The sequence below is a fragment of the Rhopalosiphum maidis genome, chromosome 2, assembly GCF_003676215.2.
Source record: "Rhopalosiphum maidis isolate BTI-1 chromosome 2, ASM367621v3, whole genome shotgun sequence".
NCBI lineage: Eukaryota > Metazoa > Arthropoda > Insecta > Hemiptera > Aphididae > Rhopalosiphum > Rhopalosiphum maidis.
Window position 1 is genome coordinate 19055065 of NC_040878.1, and position 23918 is coordinate 19078982.

General features: G+C 25.5%; 1 protein-coding gene across 2 annotated transcripts in view; it reads right to left on the bottom strand.

The window, feature by feature from the left end:
• The window catches only part of LOC113553508 (follistatin-related protein 5-like), a 121375-nt gene that overhangs the window by 94054 nt on the left and 3403 nt on the right, over nucleotides 1-23918 (bottom strand). For both annotated transcript variants that reach the window (XM_026956875.1, XM_026956874.1), the window contains exon 2: nucleotides 14096-14179. In XM_026956875.1, coding sequence (XP_026812676.1) covers nucleotides 14096-14179 — 84 coding nt within the window. The remainder of the gene's footprint in view (nucleotides 1-14095; nucleotides 14180-23918) is intronic.

The following is a 23918-nucleotide window of genomic DNA, read 5'->3' on the forward strand; positions in this document are numbered from 1 at the left end:
CGGAAACGATACGTGCGAAATATAATATTACGTCGCTGCAGCATCAACCCGACACCCATTTGCTGGTATGGTAGGTCCAGAGGGTAGATACAGTGGGCAGGTCCGCGACTGCGACCATATCTAAGTACATATATTATTTCGGTATACACGCCTGTCAGCCTTTGAAAGGAAAAAAAAGCTCTATTGTCACACGTTGTGTCAGGACAACACTTTATGACGCTAATAAACACGCAGGTCCGCGTTGTTCTTGATGTCACCGAATCGAACAAAAATTTCCCTCTAATAATAATTATTATTATCCGAGTACCGTATATATTATAGTAAAAGTCGTAGGGCGAGGCGAATAATATAATACCGTTATATTATTATATTGTTGTTATTATTATGCGATGAGCGAACGGATAAAAGCTCAGGACCACCGCGGCAGCACTATATTGTGTATATATATACGTATACGTGTGTATATACACGTTTTAATCAAAAACATATTTCATGTGGTTTTAAAAGTGTTGTCAGCCAACGACCTCCACCTCCTCACCGTTTCCCGCGGTCCTTACGCGCCACCCGTATCACGTGCGCCACACAGTCACTCGCTACCCCACGAGTCCACCGTGGTCTATCGCCCAGGCCAAAAGTTGTCAGCTCTCAATGAGATTGATTAATCGTCGACTGCAGCCTATCCCACCGTTATACGTATTATATTCATCCACTTCACCCTGCAGTCGTCGGGGGGGGGGGGGGGTACAGTCTGACCTTTTTTTTCTACCGTGTCCCCCTTCCGCTGCACCGGCACCATACTCCACGAAACGCGTCAGTGTTCTTTATCGGCAAATCATCGTGTGGCTATCACCCGAATCAGCCGCCGATTTTGCCATCCAAAAAATTGAAACGTTGGCTGTTTGACGGTTTTTTTTTCTATCGACGGTCGTGTCATACAGGGTGATCGGGTACGATACCACGACGAATTGAAATCATTATTGCACTTTAAAACTGTAGACCACGAGTAGCTATAGTTTTTTAATACATTTTAATTAAGTATTGTGTTTTATGTTTGATCCTTCAGCGTTACAATAATGATGTTTTCAGGATGCCAAGGCTGCATCACTTGATTCGAGTATCGAGTATCAACGCTTTAAATATGATTTTGAGGGGATGTTACGTATTATGCTTCAGTTGAGTAACAGACGAAAATGATTAATCTCGTTTGCAATTATAATTTATACAACAATGATGAAGATAATATAAAATCACTGTTCTAATCAAATTATATTAAACAATAACCTATTATTATTTATTATCAACTTCATCATACTATATAGTATATAAATCATAGGTAATTTAAATATTTCTATGTGAAATAACTAAAATGTGTAAATTGTAATTGACATATACATATTAATATATTCAAATATTAACAGTCATAATATATTTCTAAATATGAATAATAATATTCAAGACCGGCTTAGCCGTACGAAATACTACGAAATACACGCAAGATTATAAATATGGAGAACATCTGCAGTCGCACAATAATTATGATGTAATTTACGCAACTATATTGAAGCAACGTGTATTAAAACTTGGTTGGTTAAAATGAAATTGAAGAATTAATTAGTTCTACCTTATGTAGTACAAAATATATTATAAGTACGTGTACTCAATATTTGACATTATATATTTCTTTGAACTCAACTTATAAACACATACATCTAGATGTAGTACCTAGTAGGTACTACCTACCTACTCGTATAATCTTAAAATATTTCAGAAGTAACTGACATTTAAATTCACATCCTTAATTGACATAAGGGCCAGTAGTTTTAGTAACTATATTTTATAAGTACTAATTAAACACACAAAATACGCATGCACTTAAAATGTTATACGATACAATTACAATTACATTTGAACCGTAAATAATAATTGATAAAAACACCTTAAAAAGATACTTGACTACAAACATAGTACATTTCAACAAGTTAGGTATAAGCTATAACTTAAAATAATAACAATTTTAACTATATTTATATAAAAATACAATCATTCGTATATAGTATTAATATATGTACATTAAATATTTGTAAAAGTGTTTTTATTTCTTTTAAAAATACATCACAAAATTACTTAAAAAACGACTAATGTACAAATTTTACGAAGAAAATAAACTACTTTCTAAAAACAACATATACTTGTATGGTTCAAGTAGTAAGTCCCAAAATCCAAATGGTTTCTACTTTTTATGAATTCATGAATATATCTATTGAGATGACAGTTAAAGGACCAACCTCTCGGCCATTTTACGCGACACGCATATGATATGTCTCAGCTTCTAGTACCAAAAAATAAAATCTCGATCATTGATTAATTTTGCCATTATAGTTGAAATTTAGTTATGATAAAACGATATCCACCTAATTTTTCTTTTTGATACTGAAATCTGTTATTTACGTTGAATTACATATAACTTATTTCAAGTAAATATTATTTTTGTTTAACCGACCGTTTAATCCAACATAACGCTCAAAGACTGACGTACGATTTTTATAAATAAACTAAAAAACTACACGGATTTTTTAAGGTATTTTTCACAAGAATAGTTGGTTGGTTCAAAAAATTCAACTATAAATATTATATAAAAATATCTTAACATTTTACTTCTATAAATAATATAATATATGATTTTTTTCACAACAATTTACCAATAATTAATAATAATAATCGTATTTTATAGCTTAAGGTCAGTTATATAACAGTATAAAAAATAATAAAATATAAATATAAATGAATAGAAATAATATTCGTGTATTATAAACATAGAATACGATTAATGAATTGAAGATTATGAGTTATGACTGGCGATTTAACTTATATTAATTGTCTTTCATATTAAACTATAACATTTATTTAATATTTCTAGTAGGTAATTCGATTATATTTTGTGTAAAATTATAAAAATATTCGAAAGTCTATAACTATCTAAATATTCATTTCAAAATTTGTATTCATAATTTATAATAAAAATCTAAAATTAAAATCCAAGCTTAATCTCTGTAATTTCATATATAACTTTGCATTTATTGTCATTGTCAATTTTCAAATATATAATAATTATTGTTTTAAGCTTTAAATCTTAGCACGCTTTGTCTTTTGGTATATTTGAACCTCAGCAAGTAAAGTTGTGAGAGGCTTAATAATTACCGAACTTTCTAGAGCATATTGTCGTATAAATAAACATGAAGGAAGAAGGTTATATTCTTGTCCCCTCAAAGTTTACTCCAAAGCTTAAAAAGTTAACTAGATTGGTTTTTCATTGAACATCCATAAGTTAAGATAAATACAAGTTTGAAAATATTATATATTTTTTTTTATAAAAATAGATGTGTTTATAAATTGAGATGTGACATTTTAATTCATACCTATCTAAAAATCTATTCAAATTTACTACAAAGTTAAACTACCCACAAATATAATTACGTATATTTTATTAAAATGCATACTTTTATACAAATTCAAATAAAAAATAATCAGGATGATGAAAAGCTGCCATTATTGCATTTTAATTTGAACCTATTTTGACCAGTCGCTAACCTCCTTTAAATGTACTAATTTTTATCAATATAATCATTTTGTCTAAGCTTATTGTCGCAATGTCACATTCAGTCCCAATAGATGTACTAACAACTAATAAATAAAATATGATGAAATCTCAAAAGTAAATACTATGGCAGATCTCTCGTTTAGACTATCACAAGACACATAGAATCAATTAAAACAACCAAAGTGGATTACGTTGTATAAAACAACATAACTGATATAACTTATAATGTTTCCTACTTAACAGACATACAGCACGCAACTGACCCACATAATTGAAGTACTGTAATATTAATTAGTTTTCAATGTCAAATTTTTAATCCTATCACTACACTGGCTAAAATACTATAATTTTATATTTTTAATAATTGGTAACGATATACATGTGATTTCCACAACGTCTAGTTGGATATTATATTATTATAATATTCTCTAGTTGTTACATGATGGATCCGGACGTAGAATTTACACTAATAGACGAAACTATCGACAATGAAAGTTCTAAAAATATTCGAACTGATTCAATTTTTTTGCAGGACAATATTAACCGATTTAACAAACAATTATTCCAGGACAACATACAGCAATTTTTAAGGTATACTTCGGTACTATTTAAATACTCGTTTAAACATATACTTATACTACCTACTTTAAATGTTATATTAATTATTAAAAACCCAATATTATTCAGTGATATCAAATAAAAGGTAAATGGGTAAACACCTAGTAAATTAAACTAAAAATATATCAATATAAGATAATTTAGATAGGTAGTTATTAACTATTATACATACAATTTAAGAACATCTATACAGTTCTACGTTACACCTACCTATAGTACATTATTTAATTGAATAATCTGTTTTAATCATATCATAGTATCATCCAAGTAATTACGTCTATAAGTTACGTAGTATGCAATTTAGGAATATTAATTAAGCTCGAGCAATTATTACTTGTACAAAAGCAAAGTCAAAGTAAAATGTATATAATAAGTGTGTTTAAGCTAAATTTCAAATCAAATATTAATATAGTATAAACATTATTTATGATACTATTCTACTCTCCGGTAGATATAATATCGAACGTCGATGTTTGAGCATTAAAGACGATAGCGATGTAATGCCACGAAGGGAAAATAGTATAAATGAATTTACCTATTGGAAATATCCAGCCCGTAAAATATACAAAGCAGTTTCTGAACCAAATCTACAAACAGTGCACATAATGGAAACGAAAATTTTACAAAAAAGTAACAGTTTTCATGATTTATGCAATTCTAAACGCCCGTTTAAACCTTGTGTCAAACCATTCATGGGCAAAATTGTCACTTGGCTGTACGTAACTAAAGCACAATGCCATGAGATTAATTTTACAAAAACGCATAACGATTTAATAAATACGTTTGGTATGTCACTACGTAAGAACTGTTATTTGATTATAATAATATATAATCTCTGTATATTATTAAATAGATGATATCTTTGAATGGGAAACTACGGATGAGAAAACGATTATGTCTGGACTATTTGCTGACGTAGCAAAATACTGTAAAAAATATGAATTAAATGACGAAAAAATGTCTACTCTATTGGGAGTTTATTGTTATACGCATTTGTATAACAAATCGTTGGATATTCTATCCTACGAGGAGATTTATGATTTTTTCAAAGAACTCATAATCCATCATTCAGTTTTGGTGAGATACTCTGATATTATTAAATGCAGCATTAATCTTAGACCTTTTGTTTTTTTATTATAAATAATACTACAAATTACCTTGAATTAATAACCATCACATATTTCATACTATTCTTTAAGGTTCCTCCAGATCACATTAATTTGTATTCGACAGAAGAAGCAAAAAATATACTTACACATTTTTTGAATAAGTATTTAAGTTGCTTACCTCTGATTCGGCATCTATGTGTACCACGAAAAATTCAAAATAATTAAACAATATTCTGCATATTGTTTAAAGATTGAAAAATAAGTGTGATCATGTGGATTGTATTAGTAAAATATATATTATATAAATAAAAAAAGAATAATAATATACTTTTCGTACCTAATATTAGTTAAAAATTTTATGATGTTCATTCGGAATAAATTAAGTTAAACAATTTTCAATCATTCAAAAACAACAGATACAAATATTTATAACTACGTAATCAAATACACGTTACAATATTTTTGTAAAACATCTCATTTTATTAAAAACTTTATAATATATTAAATTATAAATAAAAAAATAAATAACTTATATAAATTTCTGAAATTCAAAAAATAATTAACATTTTAAATATAAAAAAAAAACATCGTAAAATTCTATAAAAATTTTAGTCAGGCATTTAGGTCAATAAAAATGCTAATCATTAATACCTTTTAAATAAAGTTTGATAATATTTATTTTTAACTTTTGATTTTTAAAGATATAAATGTGTAAAAAAAATTTCAATTTGCATAAGCAATACCATATTTTAAATAAGAAAATCATCTCCATTGTAATATGAAAAATCCTTTTTTTAAAAAATTATTATTATTATACTCTGTAGTTATCTCAATTAAAACATGTATAATAATGAATTGTATACAGTTATGTATAAGTATGAATACCCATATAGTATTGTACTAAATACATAAAATGAAACTAATCTTCATCAATTTCAAATGGTGAGTTCTGTAAGTTGTAACCTATTCAAAAAATCATATATATATATATATATATATATATTAGAGATTATACAATACATGAACAATTATTATTAATTTACCCACGTGAAATAAAATCTTAAAAATAAAATTAATCAAGGAAAAATTGTAGTCCATAACAACATAATATTATAGGTAAAGAATAGCATCAATTTTTATAACTATCAGAGTACAAATAATATTTTATACATTGATAAAATCATAGTTGTTTCTTGTGTTCTTTTGTTGAATGAAATAAAATATTATATATATAATAATAATATATTTATTATATTTCAATAAAAAAAAACAGTGAACTGGCTTTGCTGTATAATAGATTTTGATAGTTATATTCAATTTGAATAGAATGATAAATTACTGTAGATGAAAAAAAAACGTTTCTGGGCAAAGTAGAAGAGGAGATCAGTATCATATTTCTAATAATAGTTAATGTTTTTTACATTAATTATTACTAATATTCTCTTTATTTGGTTTGTTAAACTATTTTTTTCAAAAACAACGCTTATTAATTATTAGTCAATACCTAATATAACGTAGAATAGTGTGAGAATGTGTTAGTGAAAAAAAAGCTTGAAAATACAATTTATATTTTAAAAACGTCATTTTTCATAGTATAGAAAATAATAATATATGAAAGTCATGGAAAAAAGTATCAATATTTATTAAATTACAACAAAATAACTAAAATCGTTAAAAGAAAAATTTTGTATAAATATCAAACTTCATCACGATTGAACTTCGAACGCTAGTAAAAAAATTATATCTATGTATTATCGGTATTTTTAAATAACTATAAAAATAGTATATGAGTAACATTTTGGGTTGTCAAGCTTTCAACCAAAGAACAAAAATGTTGAAAACATAAATCAAAAATTAAACTACAAAAAAAAATTTTAATTTAAAACATTTTAAAATTGCTCAAACGCCTCAAACAGCAAAAATATTTTGATAAAATAACTTTACCATGTTTAAAAATACCTACGTATTTTAGATGTTTGTTGAAAATATCAAGTTTTTTTTTAAATCAAGAAATGAACTTAATTTAAGAAAAATTATAGTAAAAAGTTTAAAAACCTTGTGTGAAAACTGGAAAGTGTATTAATAATTACTCAATAAAATAATGAAGAATACATTTTAAATATGAAAACAGTATTACTATATATATTTTTGGTTATTTAAAGAAGTGATAAATAAGAAGTTTATAAAATTTAATTTAATTAAAAATTTTATAACATACAGATTATCATTAATTTATACACAAAATAGTTTTTGATCTTGATGTTTATTATAAAATGATTAAGAAAATTCCAATTACAAATTATTTAAATTAATAATTATAATAAACCTGATTAAATAAAGTAAAAATATTTTTAATTTGCTTAAAACATATATAAATAAATAATACATAATATATTACAAAACATATTTTATTTTACATTTAAATTTTAAACAAAAACAGTATTATTTTATATGATTGAAAATTATAAGCACAATGCATTATTAAAATTGGTAGTGAAATAGTATATACAATGGTATTATGACTATTATATGATCCATTTAACACAAAAAACTCGTGTTTTAAAATTATTTAACAAGTACCTACCAATAGCACCTATTCACAGTTGTGATATTAAACTAAAACAGTATAAGTATTTCTGCTGTACGACATTTTTACTTTGAAATACCGTAGTTAAAACAACTTGAAAGAATAATAAGAAAAAAAGGTATTTGTAAAGTTCATTATTACAGACGTGAGTTCATAAGTTTAACTTAAAAGTATATATTTAAACACCATACAAATATTTTTAGGAAAAGTTTCATGTTTCCTAGACTTCGTTTATAATACCGTATGCGTATAGATAAACTAATTAAAAACTGTTTAAGCTAAATTAACATCCACTTATTAAGTCATTTACGTCTATACGATCAAAACTAACATTCACTAACAATAAATAACAATTACAGAAGCAATAATACATTTTTTAATTCGTGAATATATTAACTATAAACCTGATCATATTGGATTTACAATGCTTGGATTAGATATATTTTACGTCGTCCTCTAAAATATGTTTGGTGGTGTACTATATAGGTCCACTCTAGATATGTAATCAGCAAAAAATGTGTGATTTAGTAATTGTATCAAGAATCCTACCAAAAATCGAATGTATTAAACCATCATTTACATGGTTAATAATATATATTAGCTTATACAATTTACTGTTGTGTTTAAATTAAAAGTTATGAACAAAATGATAAATCGTATGTGTAATTATGTAATATGATATTATGCAATACTACTCCATACTTAAATAAAAAACAATTTTCCAATTATTATTATTAATGTTAAAAAAAACAAATTATACTACTCGTATTATAATATTTTCCCCGAAAAATAGTATGCGAAAATTATTCCATTAAATTATGAATTCTATTATGACTTTTTTGAATCGTAGAAGTGTGAAATATATTTTTTTATTATAATTGAACAGCAATGATTTTAAACATATTTTCAAGTATTTACTATACAAATTGTAAAATATAAATATTAGTGAATACTGAATAGTGAATCATACATAAAAAATTTTAGATGATGGGCGTTTCGTGAACTTAATCAATAATATGAATTAAAAATATGGCGGAATACGCTATAGTATCAGTCCCATAAGAAGTTGAAGTTTTTTTTTTTTTTTAAAAAAAGAAAGGGAATACATAGTAGAATAATTTTATATATAAAAAAAAAACAAATAATACTAGGCACTTTTTAAAAACGGACTCAATGATATTGTATACCATTATTAGTAAGTTGAATTACGGTTATTAATAACCCTGTATGATAAACTTAGATGTACTATTGGCCATCAATTTATTACTTTATTATATCAACTCTGAAAATTTTTTAACAATAAAATAAAAGACCTTATATTATTACTTATTATTAACTATTTTTAATGAATATACGTTATTAGTTATAATAGTTATTAGTATTAAAAGAGTTGGTAGGTATAATTTACAAATACTTTTAATTTATAATTATCACTTAAAATTTATAAAAACAAAACTTTTTGCTTGTATATACGAAAATTTAATTGTAATTTACATAGAACCTCATGAGTAATATTCATCAATTATACATATATATATATTATTGTATAAACCCTATATAGGTATATATAGAACGCTTTATGTAGTTCATTTTTTCTCCTGTCAGAGAGTTACGTTAACCCCCGTAAACGATAGGTTTTAAGGATTTGATAGTCTATTATACATCCCGGGGTTTTGTGACGGCATCAAGTGTCGTAGCACGGAATAATGGGGAGCCGATTGGATTTCACTTTAATACGTTGGAAATCATTGATAATTGAAGTCTAGGATCCCAGACAAAGATAGATTGTTCAAGATGTTTTGAGAAAATCCCCATGATACACGTGTGTCAAGAATGGCCGATGACCAAATAAAAGTCCATTGATATAAACCGGGGAGACAATCTAACTTGTATATAATATAGTCTTTCCACCAAACAGATATTTTTCAATTTATTTTTCTTATTTCTTTAGAGTTGAAAGAAATAGAAATAGAAATTTAAAATATTATTTTCCAAATAAATAATAAAAAATTCCATTAAGTATTTATACAAAAATGTGCTTAGATGGGTATAAAAACAATTACTGTACTAATATTTAATTATAAATATAAAATAATATAGGTATACATAGATATTATTTATTATTCATTATTTTATATTAGTCACAAAATACCATATGATACATGTTTAGTTTAAATGATTATCTTTATTCTATTTTATTTGAATGAAAACTAAATAGTTTAAAAAGTATTTTAAGACAAATAAATTTTCAATTTCAATTAAACAATTATAATTTAAGTTTTTTAATTTAGTAGACTTTAAAACCAAAAACTTTTTTGGTTCAAAAATTTTGTTTTCTTAAGAAAATTACTAGAAATTTTTTGGTTTAAACCTCCCCTTCTTCCTTCCAAAAAAAAAGTACTAACTTTACTAATTTTCTTATCAGAAAAGATATTTGTTAGTTAAATTGAAAATCGAAACACTTATTCGATTATAAAAAATGTCTTCATTTTTCAGATAAAAAAAAAAAATAGCAAACATCAATGTAAAATCAATACATTCATTGGGCCACTTAGAATAACTTTATAATAAACATTTTAGGTGGTTTTAAGTGAAACGAGTAAAGTCATAAATTAAACCTACTTAAAAACAACCAATGTTGTTTAATACACAATAACACTAAATTTGACTATCCATATTTTCCACGAAACAAGGGAAAATTGACGATTGCCAAACGTTATATTTTTCACATTAAACTAGTAAATTTGAACTATTAATGTTAACTAGTTATGTAATTAAAATGAATTAAAAATGTCGTATAATCGTTAATAAAAAAATGATATAAAGAATATTACAGCTATAAGCGGGATTTAATATTGTGATTAATTCAGTGGATTTGGCCTCAATGTAAGACGAGAGGAAGAATTTAAACCCTTTGCAAAGGGTCCGATTATAATCAATCATATTTTATAAAACCAAATGCCAAGGGGTTGAGGTGAACAGAAGCGTTATCAACATTGGCCAAGATGGACTGGTGAACAAATATTTACAAGCTTTTTCTACCCTCTATCAGAATATGTTTACTTTAAACTCCTAACCGTCGTTTAAAATTTTATTTTCATTATCTTTTAAGGTGACTGGCTTTAACTATAGAAAAATTAACCAATTAAAAATGTTCATAATAATAATTAATTATTTTACCTATACTCGAATAATTAACAATAATAATATTTTATTAAAAAAAAAAATTACATTATTTCTTTATTGTTTACTACAAACAATGTATCTGGTAGTACCATTAAGTATAGATTCTAAATCAATTATAGATTATATTTAATGGTAATGCTATTAAAATAAGTATTGGTAATATTAAAATTATTAGGTAATCAAATAATAGCAGTCAGCAGAGAAAAAAGAATATTTAAGGGGATTCAAATTGGTTATTTCATGTCGACCTTTATTTAATTATACATGTGCATCATAGAAATATTTAAATTTGTCCTATATCAAATGTACCGACTAATCTAGTGAAATGATAAGCAATCTGAATACAGATTTGAATTATTTGTCAACTCTACTTCCCACTTGACTTTCCCGCGTGTTGTTTTATTAAAACCTAAAAAATATATAATTAAACAATTTTCATATTTCAATTTTCGAAGAAAATATAAAAAAAAAATGAGGGAAAATCAATTTTAAGTAAATTTAACAAATAATTAAAATCTATTAATATAAAATATATAATGTCAGTGTCACGAAGTTCATTTTTCAAAACATTTTTCTTTTTTAATTAAAAATTACAATAGGTATAATATAATAAACAATAAGCGAGTGTGATATCAATAATGAAAAATAAAATAAAAGCTTGTTTCACAGAATGAACAATTCCTTCAAATTGAAAAAACTCAGATATTTTAAAACAATAAATAAAATTCTAAACTATTTATAATATTATCCAAAAACAAGCAATGTTTCAAGTGAAGTATGGATTTCGTTACAATGGATCAACACGTGCATGCATTTTCAGACATATATAGGATTGTTTCCCTCTCAGGACAAAAAAAAAAGAAAATGTAAAATATCCCACACAAGCAATAGATAATGTAAAAACCAAGTAAAATAAAAGATATAGATACCCTCGATAAGAAAATATATGCAAATGTTACCTTTTCATAGATTTGGATCGAAACTAATATTTCCCATGGGCTGGTATGACGCATAAATAACAATCCCGTTGGCTATACTTATTCGATTTCGATAGTGAATGAGTAAGTAACAACAATTGTCAAAAGTTAAAGTAAATGATAATAGTATTCAACACCATTATTTATAATAGTATATGAGTATGATATAGCATATTACTATAACATTGTTTTCATTACAAAACAACATACCTAACATTAATCAATAAATACAATATTTTTATTTTTATTTTAAATTTGAGTATGAACAATATAACCTAAGTATTATAATATGTATATGTTATACTATAAACAGTATAAAATGTATGAAAAAATAGACACGTGTATATTACGTGTCTATACTAGATTAATTAAAAATACTATTTTTATTATTTTCACTCGCTAAATCGTTTTACTGCATTAACATTAACTTACTCGTGTAACCTATATAATAATGTAAATAATAATAATAATACCTTTGTTAACAAAACATTATCTTCAATATTTTTAGGCTAAACACTTTCTTTTTAACGCTTTAAAACTAATCCTTGGGTTAATCCTATTTTCATACCTTTAAAATACTTCGTTATAATGTTCTTGATCCCCAATATTTTTAAACAGATTATATCAACAATTCAAAATAATCTCAAGTAAAAATTGTTTATGTTTAAACTAAAATCAAATGTTTTGTTCCTGGTTTTTATTTAATACTTAAACTTAAGTTGTATAAAATATTTTATACTATAGGTAAAAACACATTTAGTTTGAAAAAAGTTTAAAATGATTTTAATAAGATTCAATTTTAAAAATTAAAAAAAAATACTGTTTAAAATATAATTTTAGGAATGTAACTGTGTTATTATAACTTATTATATAACAATAACATACCCATATACTATATTTAGTATGTGTAGATCATACAGACATGTTACTTATACATTAACGGTTAATTAATACTAATAAATTCTAATCATAAACCACATTAATTACGTTTTATTCAATTAATTCATATAACAAGTCGTTAACAACGCAATGAAATGCTCTGAACTTGAAAATAATATTTATTTTAGCTGTAAGTAAAGTTTATAGGTACCGCTACTTATTTTAAAACTGATTATACATTATACAATTAGGATTTAATTTTCTAGTAACTTGTAAACACAATTTAAATACTACTAAAACAGTTATTAAATTAACAACATTTAACAATATTTTTAACGTTTCTAGATAATCCTAACACCACTTAAAACCATTTTTCAATTTTATTAGTACAATAATTTATCATTATTTACTGTTTTAAGTTTATAATATATAATAGATACCTAATATACTATATTACTATCTTACACATATTAAATTAATATAGTTAAATGAATAGACACTAACCTGAAATACTTCGATTAAAATATAAGTAATAAATCATTAAATGTGTCATAAATTATCAATAGATTATACAAATTATTTAAATTATACAAAATTTAATAATTAATAATTACAATATAATTTGTTATGTGCATAATGCATATGCATATTAAACGCAGTGTTTAGGAAATAAAAATTGAATACATGTTTAAATCTAATGACATTTAATGACTGAGACCTTTTAGACACCATTAGACATCCATTGTTTCCCCTAAAACTTCTAATTACAATTCGAAAATTGGTCTTAGAGTTCTACATTGCATAAAGGTTTGTTCAGATAAAAGCTATAGTTTCCACCACGTTTCCCTTTCCTGGTTAAGGGCAGTGGTAGACAGGAAGTGTAAAAGGAAGGGAGTATTTAAAATGGCGCTCGGCCAATTTGTATTCTGGTCGTTTTACGTTTATCCTCTCCCAAAAGCCTCTAATACCGGGCCTTTTAAAAGGCGTTTAGACAAAATGAGCTAAGCATAGATTTACCCGAGATTAACACAGCGAGAGAATTCGTTTCATACATATTATAATTATTACAGTTGTTTCATACCACTAGATTAAACTACGTATAAATATATTATAGGTATACTAAACAAACATCGTAATTTACCTTAGCGTTGACATCTGCAGCTATTGAAATCAGCACTAATAATAAAACTGGCAAAACTATACGGATCATATTTCTTCGCCCAGTCTGAAACAAAAAACAATAATATTAAACTACTCGTATAATACAATACTGCGGTAATGGTTATAATTTAGGCATATTGAATGTTTCATTTCAATAAAAACATAGCATCATCGCTTAACGTGGGATCTCGACCTCTGGGTAGTGACACACATTTACAAACACAAAAACATTTATCAGACGTAATATAATGGTCACCTTCGTGGCCCGCGACTTATTCAATAGAGCCGCAACAGTCAAACATCAAGTTTACACAATGGCGCGCAGCGCATATAATACTGTCAAAACTGGTGTAACGAATGATTGAAGTAATCACATCTAAACCCTAAAAAAAAAATCAAACGATAAAACGGCCTTTGTAGTTATACTGGAAGAAGAAACGATCTCTGGGATCTCAATAGCCTATTAACTGACAAAATAAGCATATTGGGAAATGACGTGTTCTTTTGAATATTATAAATTATATGCTGCTCTCTGGAAGGCCCCAAAAAGTATACCTCAAGACAGTCGCTATTTTACAGTATTCGAAACACAACCAAAGTGCCGCGTGATGTTTAGTCGACACAGCGAATATAATCAACTAATGTGTGTATAAATATGTATTCACACGTTCAAGGAGATATCTACAAGGGTGAAAAACAAAGGGAGCAGACGTTTTAAGGCTTTTTAAAACCTGTTTTCTTCTTCTAAACTTTGTATTTTTTTTTAGTTAGTTTGTATGTAACTGAATTGTTCCTGATTACGTTATAATAATATAATTTGTTACCAGTTATTAATACGTATACATAATAATGACTATAATAATATGTTAAATGGTTACGTTTTAATAAATATAGGTATTATTTTATTTTTATTTATAGGTATGTGGTTAAAGTTATCTATCCATAACGTTTTAAGAACCTGCATGTGTTGTCTTCGTTGAGGTCCATCTAAAATGTGATTAATCTTTTTTCTTTATACTCGGCTCTTGTTTTTTTATGTTTTTACATTATTAACTAACTATTGTTATTGAAATTGCGTTTCACGGTATTTTAAGTGTTGTAAGTCTGAAGAAAATATGTTAATTTTAATAACACCATTTAAGATATCCAAGGATATAATAAATATACTAATCAGTAAACTGAATGTGTTTCTGAGATTTACGGAAAAGTTAAAATAGGTATATGTTTATTTATGTTTAATGTTTTGTTTAATTTGTCAATAATGATTTGTACAGAACCTTGACTTATGCATATATATTATACATAAAAATATTATTATTTTGTTTGCACGTTGTCTGCTATTTACTGGTGATAGCAGTTAAGAGATGTAATATGTGACTTTTAAAATTTTCCGCCTACTTTAACATAAAAACAAATAAGGGAGGCTTAGTTTTGTAAATACACTCTCTCAAATTTTACTATTCCTTTGAATAGATTTCATTTTCTGTTTTATACTCAACTAACGATCCTCTAATTATTTTTGGTTATTTATAGTTAGTACCTGGGTATTTAAACACATAATTTAACACTGTTATAAAATGAAAAACATAAAATAAAACTGTATGAATATAATAGCTGAAGTACTCACTTTAATCAAGTTTATTTTTTAGTGTTATAAATCATATACTTGTATTTACTGTGAGGTTAGGTGCAGATATTCTCTAATGAATACACTAGAAATTATTAATACTCATAAATCTACAATAGAACAATGTAAACGTATTCTTTTTTATCAACCCAAAAAATTACATGAACTTTTTATAAAATAAAAAATATGTTAAATTTTATTTTCTAAAAGACATTAATAAAATATACTACATAATTTATGCGAAAAAATCTTAGAATGTAACCACATATTATACAAGAATTTTCATGTATGTGACATATTATAATGGGCTACCATACATTATAAAATATATTTATGTCCTATTTTAATTATCTAGCTAAAAAATTTAAAAACACTGTTTTTTTTTTATATATAATATGAATGAATGATAAAATATTACAATACGCCTTGTAATTAAATTACATACGCATATTATGCATGCTACTCAATAATAAACTCAAGAGAACTCGAGTTTACCATAACATTTTTAAATATAGTCTTAAATAATATAATAAAATATGTTTTTGGAATAGCATTTTATAAAATCAAATAACATAATATAAATTATAAATATATATTATATAGTTATTGTATATTAATTGTTCTACACATAAATTATATAGTTAATAATAAATAAAAATATTCATATTATACATCAAACAGTGATTTGGAAAAATAGCCAAAAGTAAAAGATACCTGCTCTTGCACACACCGTATTCACTAATAAAACAATAGATAATTTATTTTTTCTGTTCAAATCATCGACAAAATAATCGATTGTTAATGTCATCGTTACGACTGAATCCCTTCTAATGCTATAAATCGGTTAATTTAATTTCGTTGAAAAACCTTAAAAAGCCAACAACAAACCGACGTCGGTTACCCTATCGTGCGCGGAACACTACGCTGTTATATGCGCCCTGAAAAACTATCCGAAACTTTGACCTTTAGGGACTCTAGTCGGCGTTGTTCCTGCGTTTGACATTCGGCAAAACGCACCGTCGGCTATACGCAATTTTGATGGTGATGGGGTGTGGGAGGATAAAAACGTTCCTTGTTGTTTGGCCTCTCTCCCCTACTTACCATCCGTCACCACTATCACCTCCACTCCGGCATATATATTATATTGGGCCCTCCAAAGTCCACACATATACCACCCACCAAACGCTACCCCACGGACCTACCTAACAAACAACGGCGTGCAATAATTTATTTATAGTTTTTCGACCGCCTCCATACCAACCACGCCATATATAGTAATCGTAGTAGAAGTGGAAGAAGAAGAGGTAGCAGTGGCAATAGTGGTAGTAGGCTAAATGTATGTGTGTAGTATAGCACAAATACGACCATGTACCACAATTCGTGTGCCGCTATCGCGTAAAAAGACAAAATCAATATCGGAATGTTATATTTTGCTCAAACCTTCAACCCCACCTACCCCACCAAAACAATCCACCCGACCACCAACATTTTCGCCAACACTCACACATGCCTATATAAAAAACATATTCAACTTCGCGCATAACAAGCACGTGTCGCGCTGTCAGATGCATACAAAGATGCACCCGTAAGTAGTACGGTGACGTACGGATAAGTCTATAAATAATTAATAAATATAGGACAATGGAATAAACTATTTTCATGGCTTAAAACGTACAAAAATACCATTTTCTATACCCGCCACTGAAATGTCCGTGTACAGGGAAAAGATCGGAGAACGCAAAAGGTATAAGGCTCGAGTTATTGTTAAACTTTTTTTCTTTTCTTTTTTTTTATCCAACGCTTTGTTATTTTTTAATTAAAATCACTGGAATTCCCTTTCTGACGTCTAAACCGGTACTGTTTAACTGTTTAATTATTATTATTTTTTTTATAAGATAATTTTTCAAAACGTATACAAAAGTTAGTAATTTGAATGTTTATACTAATTGCCAACTGTTTCCATCGATACATAGAATATCAAATACTTATTTTGGAATACAACCTACAATACAAACAATTTTAATATACTACAAATTTCTAAAATAATAATTACAAAATAGGTGTTTATTAGTATTTAAAAATGAATTTGTAAGCTATTTTTAAATGTAAAAAGTTACTATGAATTTTCTCTTTTTTGTTAGAAAGTGGTATTTATTTATTTAAGAATGTTTACAGGACAAACCCTTTAACAAAGAAAGATATAATGATAATTTTAACAGCCAAAAACAGAAAGAAGAAAGAAAAAATAATACTTAATGAAACATGATACCTACTAAATTAAGTTTTCATACTAAAAATCTACACTTCTTAATGCTTATTCATAAAATATTGCAAATTATCACTTATAATAAGTCTTATACTTATATCCGTAAACCATTTACCAATTTAAAACTGGATTTTATTACTGTTATAAAGTAATAAGTCAACGAGACAAATTTTATAAATGTAGGTTATTTTTATTATTGATTATAAAAAAGAGAAAAAGTCCTTTAAACATAATATTATCAACAATAATAATACTTAATTGATGAAAACTATTTTGTTTAAATTTGAATAGATTTCACAACATTTAAATACTTATTAATAATATAGTATAATATCAAAGTCGCTTAACATCAATTGAACAAAAATAAATTGAAACGATTTAAATTTTAAATTTTAAATACATATTATATAATATTATTATGTATTTAATTTCAAAAAATGCTTATGAAACATTGAACTGTGAACATTTTTCTCTTTATTTGCTTCAATTTATAATAAGAAAAAAATCAAATTCAAAAAGTGAATTTTATTTTTCGAAATACAATGGTAATGTCAAGGTGAGTATGCTTTGTGTGACAAATTAAAATGCATTTTAAGTGATATTTTTATGAATATAAATTATAAATGCAGTGTATAAAAAGTTGGACTTTAAAACTATTCTATAGAAATTATTTCAATAAAAATAAATAAAGTAAATGCAATGTACAATATTATTGTCACGAATCTTTACGCTGTACAAGAAACTGTACACGATTATTTTATTTTTTTACACCTTCTCGAGTGCAACCCTTATTTTTACTCTCTTGCTATGGCACCTGACAGGGTCGTTGGCAAAAGTCACGTTACTTTTTTGCCTCACAAAAAAATAATAACTGGGTTTCATTGTGCGTGGTCACGAATCTTATTACGAAATATGCTGGACAAGTTGTTACCTTGTTATAAGAAGTATAATACAAAGAATTATTTAAGTTTTAAAGAATGAATATTTGAAACAGACAAAAATTGTCGATTACTTTGTATCAGTATAATTTAATTGTATAATACAAATGTAAATCATTAAACTGAACTATTTTAAACTATTATTAAGTACTTAAAAAATATATTATCTCCTTGAATATTTTGATACCTATTGTATTAATGTATATATCTTAATACTTTTTTCTTACAACGACTACTCAATAATATAAAACTTTCAATTTAATCAGTTATTGGGATTCCTTTATAGCTATAACCATATAATCAATATAAAAGATTTTAATATATTATTATGTTATCAAAGTAGTAAATTATTATTAATGTAGTTTTTTTGCATTTATTATAGCTTAAACGGTATAGGTAGTCCATATTATCAATAGTTAACCAGCATTATCAATAACTGTAAAGTTATATTGATAAAATTCATATTATAGGTACATCATCTGATACCTTTTTACTGTTTTGTTTACACAAGAGAAATGGGACAGACATAATAACAATAATATGATATTATATAGATTATAGTTTGGACAAATATTAAGTTAAAATACATTAAAAATGTAAACATTAGAATTTATATTATAGACTAAAATTAAAGTAATGAATTTAATTTTTCAAACGTTAGTAACGAAGTTAACTATTTTTAAAACAAAATGTTAAACCCGTTTTACTTTTTTAAATATATTAAAATTTACATAACATTTGTAGTAGTATATATTATTTAGTATATTTTTCCTTTTTTTTAATTTCTCAATACAGATATGAGTGAAAAATTAAAATCAATTATATAATAATTATCGATTATAATGAGTATTCCTATAGTCCTAAAATACCAAACATTTAAAGAAATAAAAATACACATAAAAATAATAATACTGTAAATAGTAAATAAAAATAATTTGTATGTATACATTTTACAATTTACGTAATGAACTCAAAAAAGAATAAAATATTTTTTCATATATTTACAATCTTATTTTTAACTACATAAAAAAAATACAAATATTTGCAATGTATAATTATGATTAATAATCAACCCAATTTTAAATATAGAAAAAAAATCATAGGAAGTTAAAACTGTTGTTTTATTATTATTTATTCAAATAGACAATAGTATAACAATAGTACATAAGTCTTTCAAAAAACATAATTTCATCATAAAATTCGATAAAAATGTTTATGCTTCTATAGTATATTAATACTATTAGACACTAGACTGATGTCTGCGACGTATTAATCAGTAGTAATCACAATCTTCTGCATTATTATTGGTCATAGAAAAGATAAAAAAATATACTATTCCATATAAATAAGCCTGTGTGTTTTCCATATTTATAATACTACATACTCATTCATTTTTAGTATACCTACTTATATAAAATGAAGTTCAAGTGCTGACATTGCGATTAGACTGAGTATTTGAATGATTTTTTTTATGCAATAAAATAAAAGCTATAAAACCAGATTGCATTAGAGACAAATTTGTTCTTCCAATATATTTTTACGATGCCGTATGCATTTATGTTTTATACAACTTGATTTCGTATATTCCCCTACATATTTTCCTTATTTCATACGCATATTATTAGACGTGATATATAAACCTATACTACTGCAATAATATAATCCATCCATCAAAAATGGGTAATCATGTTTTTCCGTGAAATTCAGATCTGTTGTTCGAGTGATAAATTTTACAAGTGTAGGAGATATGTCCGTGATGTGCTTATTTCCCTGCCATTATAACCCACGGACAAGTAGTAATTTTTCCATCTTTCAATATTCCATTCCAACACGCGTATAGGATTGATGTCATTATAAAAGACGTTTTCGAAACCCTCACATACCGATCACATTTCATTCTGTCATCGATCTTTATTTATTTATTGTCTACTTCTTACTACTATCTCAGCAAAACATTTTATAGCTCGAATTCCTAGTGCTAGAATACTAGACAATATATACTATTCAATCTATATTAAAACAAAATTCAATACTCTGTATTTAAACACAAAATTAATAACCATGGATTTCAATATTGTCTATTAAGTAGAGTGATAAACATAGTATGTTATGTAAGAATAATCTATATTTTACAACAAAAACCAAACTAAAATAGATATATGTAACTAAACAATGATAAAAAGATAACTAACAGCATTTAATTAAAATATAAAATGGTAAACTGTTAATATGGTACCTAAATTATTTATTTAAAATGAATCAAGATTAAGTACATAATATTTTATCTATAATATTATTATTAATATTATGCAAGACAAAATTGCGTTTTAAATAGTAAATTAAAATACGAAATTGCTTACAAAACAAACCAAAAAATGTAAAAATTCAAAATATATTTTAGTTTACTGATTTAATAATAAATTAAAATAATATATTAATGAATTTATTATATTGTTTTTTATTACTTTTATTTATTTTTCAAAAATAAAGAGTGTAATAATATGGTTTTAAAATGACATATAATGAGAAAATCCATTCTGCCAGAATAAATAAAAATAAATAGCAAGTGTATACATTTTAAAAAAAATACATCTAATTCAATAGAAAATTAATTTAGTATACTATTAGTTATATTATTTTCATTGTACACATACTAAAACTGAATACACTGTATCTGAGTTATATTTATTATGGTTGTGTAAAGTGAAATTTTACCAGAACTGCCCGCAGTTGTAAAAATAATATAAATACTACTTAAATAAAATACAAGGTAAATATCGAGATATATTTATATGTAAAATATATATTAATTAATACATGAAATAAATTAATATAAAAGAACAAAAATAATTATTTTTTATACTTGCAAAAGGTAGGTAACACAAAGTATTTAAAATTGTACTGTCTCTGTTCAGCAGCCTATTTATAAAAACATATTAATTTTACGAACAAATTGGTATAAAATAAACCTAATTAAAATGTATATAAAAGTTAGTCGAGAAATTGTATGTTAGTTCACTAACTTTTTAATAGAATTACAGAATATTAGTGTATTATTAATTATTATCATTATTAATTAAAATTCAATACTTAAAAAAAATGATTTGGTTCAAATCAAAGCCCAGTTAAGACTACGATTGCTTAAATAGTTTAATTTTTAATTCTATTTAAAAAAAAAAAAAGAAGTAATATGTAACCTAATGTTTCTTATTAAAAAATTATGGGATTTTACATTCCATTTCAAAATATACAGATTAAGAATATTAGATGAATTAAAAATAAAATTATATCACTACAGATTTAATTTTAAGCCAGCAAAACAATATACAACTATAATTGCTTCACTCTAAATCTAAAGACAGCCGATTAAATATAATTAACCTATTATAGTATTCCAAGTATATGAAAGGTAAAAAGTGGAAATTATAATAGTTCTGTTTGAGGTTATAGGTACATCCTATACATTATTACAACATTATTTTTTTAATATCATTATAAAGTCAATATATTCCTCGCTTTACTCAGAAACTAATAAAAAGTAGTTTAAGAGAACATTACACTCGCATGTGTTGTCTCTATCTACTACCTATATCATAGCAAATTTGCGTTCAGCAGAACACAGTTTGTGATTTTAGCTAAATCTAATATTAATATTAGAGTAAATTTACCTATTATCAAATTTAAAGCAAGAATATTCTCTAAGAAATATCATATGCTTTTATTGATATTATCATTTTAAAGTGATTTATGAATATTTTATAACATTCAATAAGTTGTAATCTTGTAATATTTTACATAGCTATAACTCGCTTTCCAATGATAATATCAATAAAAGCATATGACATTTCTTAAATAATATTCTTGGCTTTAAATTTGATAATAGGTAAATTTACTCTAATATTAAAGCTAACATCACAAAATGTGTTCTGCTAAACGCAAATTTGCTTTAATGTACGTTAGTAAGACATAGACAACACATTCGGGTATAGCGTGCTTTTAACCTAATATTGAGACTAACCAATCTATTCTTTATGTCCAGAACACTTAAAATGACAAATTAAACGCCATAAAATATTTTATTATATTAAGTTTTAACTATCAATATATTCATTTTGACTACAATATGAATTTGAATTTAAAAAGAATGAAATTTAATAAATACATATTACAATAAATTCAATATTTGGAAAGTGTCAAAACATCATTTCTTTCTTTGCAATAGGTTAATAGGATAAACTTTCACTGATGGATGACATCGGTGTAATTCTAAGCACGTATTGACTGTTTGCCAAAAAGTCGTGTTTATTAGAACTTTAACTCGTTCAATTCTCTCATGTTTTTATATTTTTTTCCGTCTTAACCATCGTCTAGGGTTGGGGAAGGTGAAAAATGCCTAACAGATCAATACACATGACTTTTGGTAAATATCCAAAAATACCGCTGGCACGCGACACCTTTGCCGCTGTGGTATTGCAATAAAAGTTTTTTGGAACTTTTGGCAACAAATAATAACAACAAAAAAATAGTAGTAAAAAAAACGTAGAAAAAAAATTCCAAACGCTCAAAACCTACCATAAAAACACCAAATCAATACTGCCCCAGGTGGCCGTCAAATCCGTTGCACACGATTTAGTCAAAAAAAAAAAACAGAATGAAATGTTATGTGATACTAAATTGAGACTGTAATTCACTAAAAATGTATACCCATCCTAAAACTCTTATGATATTAATCTCATATTTAATATAAAAAAAAATAAGTTTAATTTTGTATCTTTAAATACGTGTTTTATCTTAAATTAATACTTAATATAGGGTATAGAATAACTCCGAATAATAATTAATCCTTATAAATACTCCGATAAAATAACTTCATATGGAAACGAATCGAACATAGATATTAACACTTAGTATTAGTTATTATCATTATTATTATAGTTAGTAGTTATATATTAATTATAAAATTTTAAAAAAA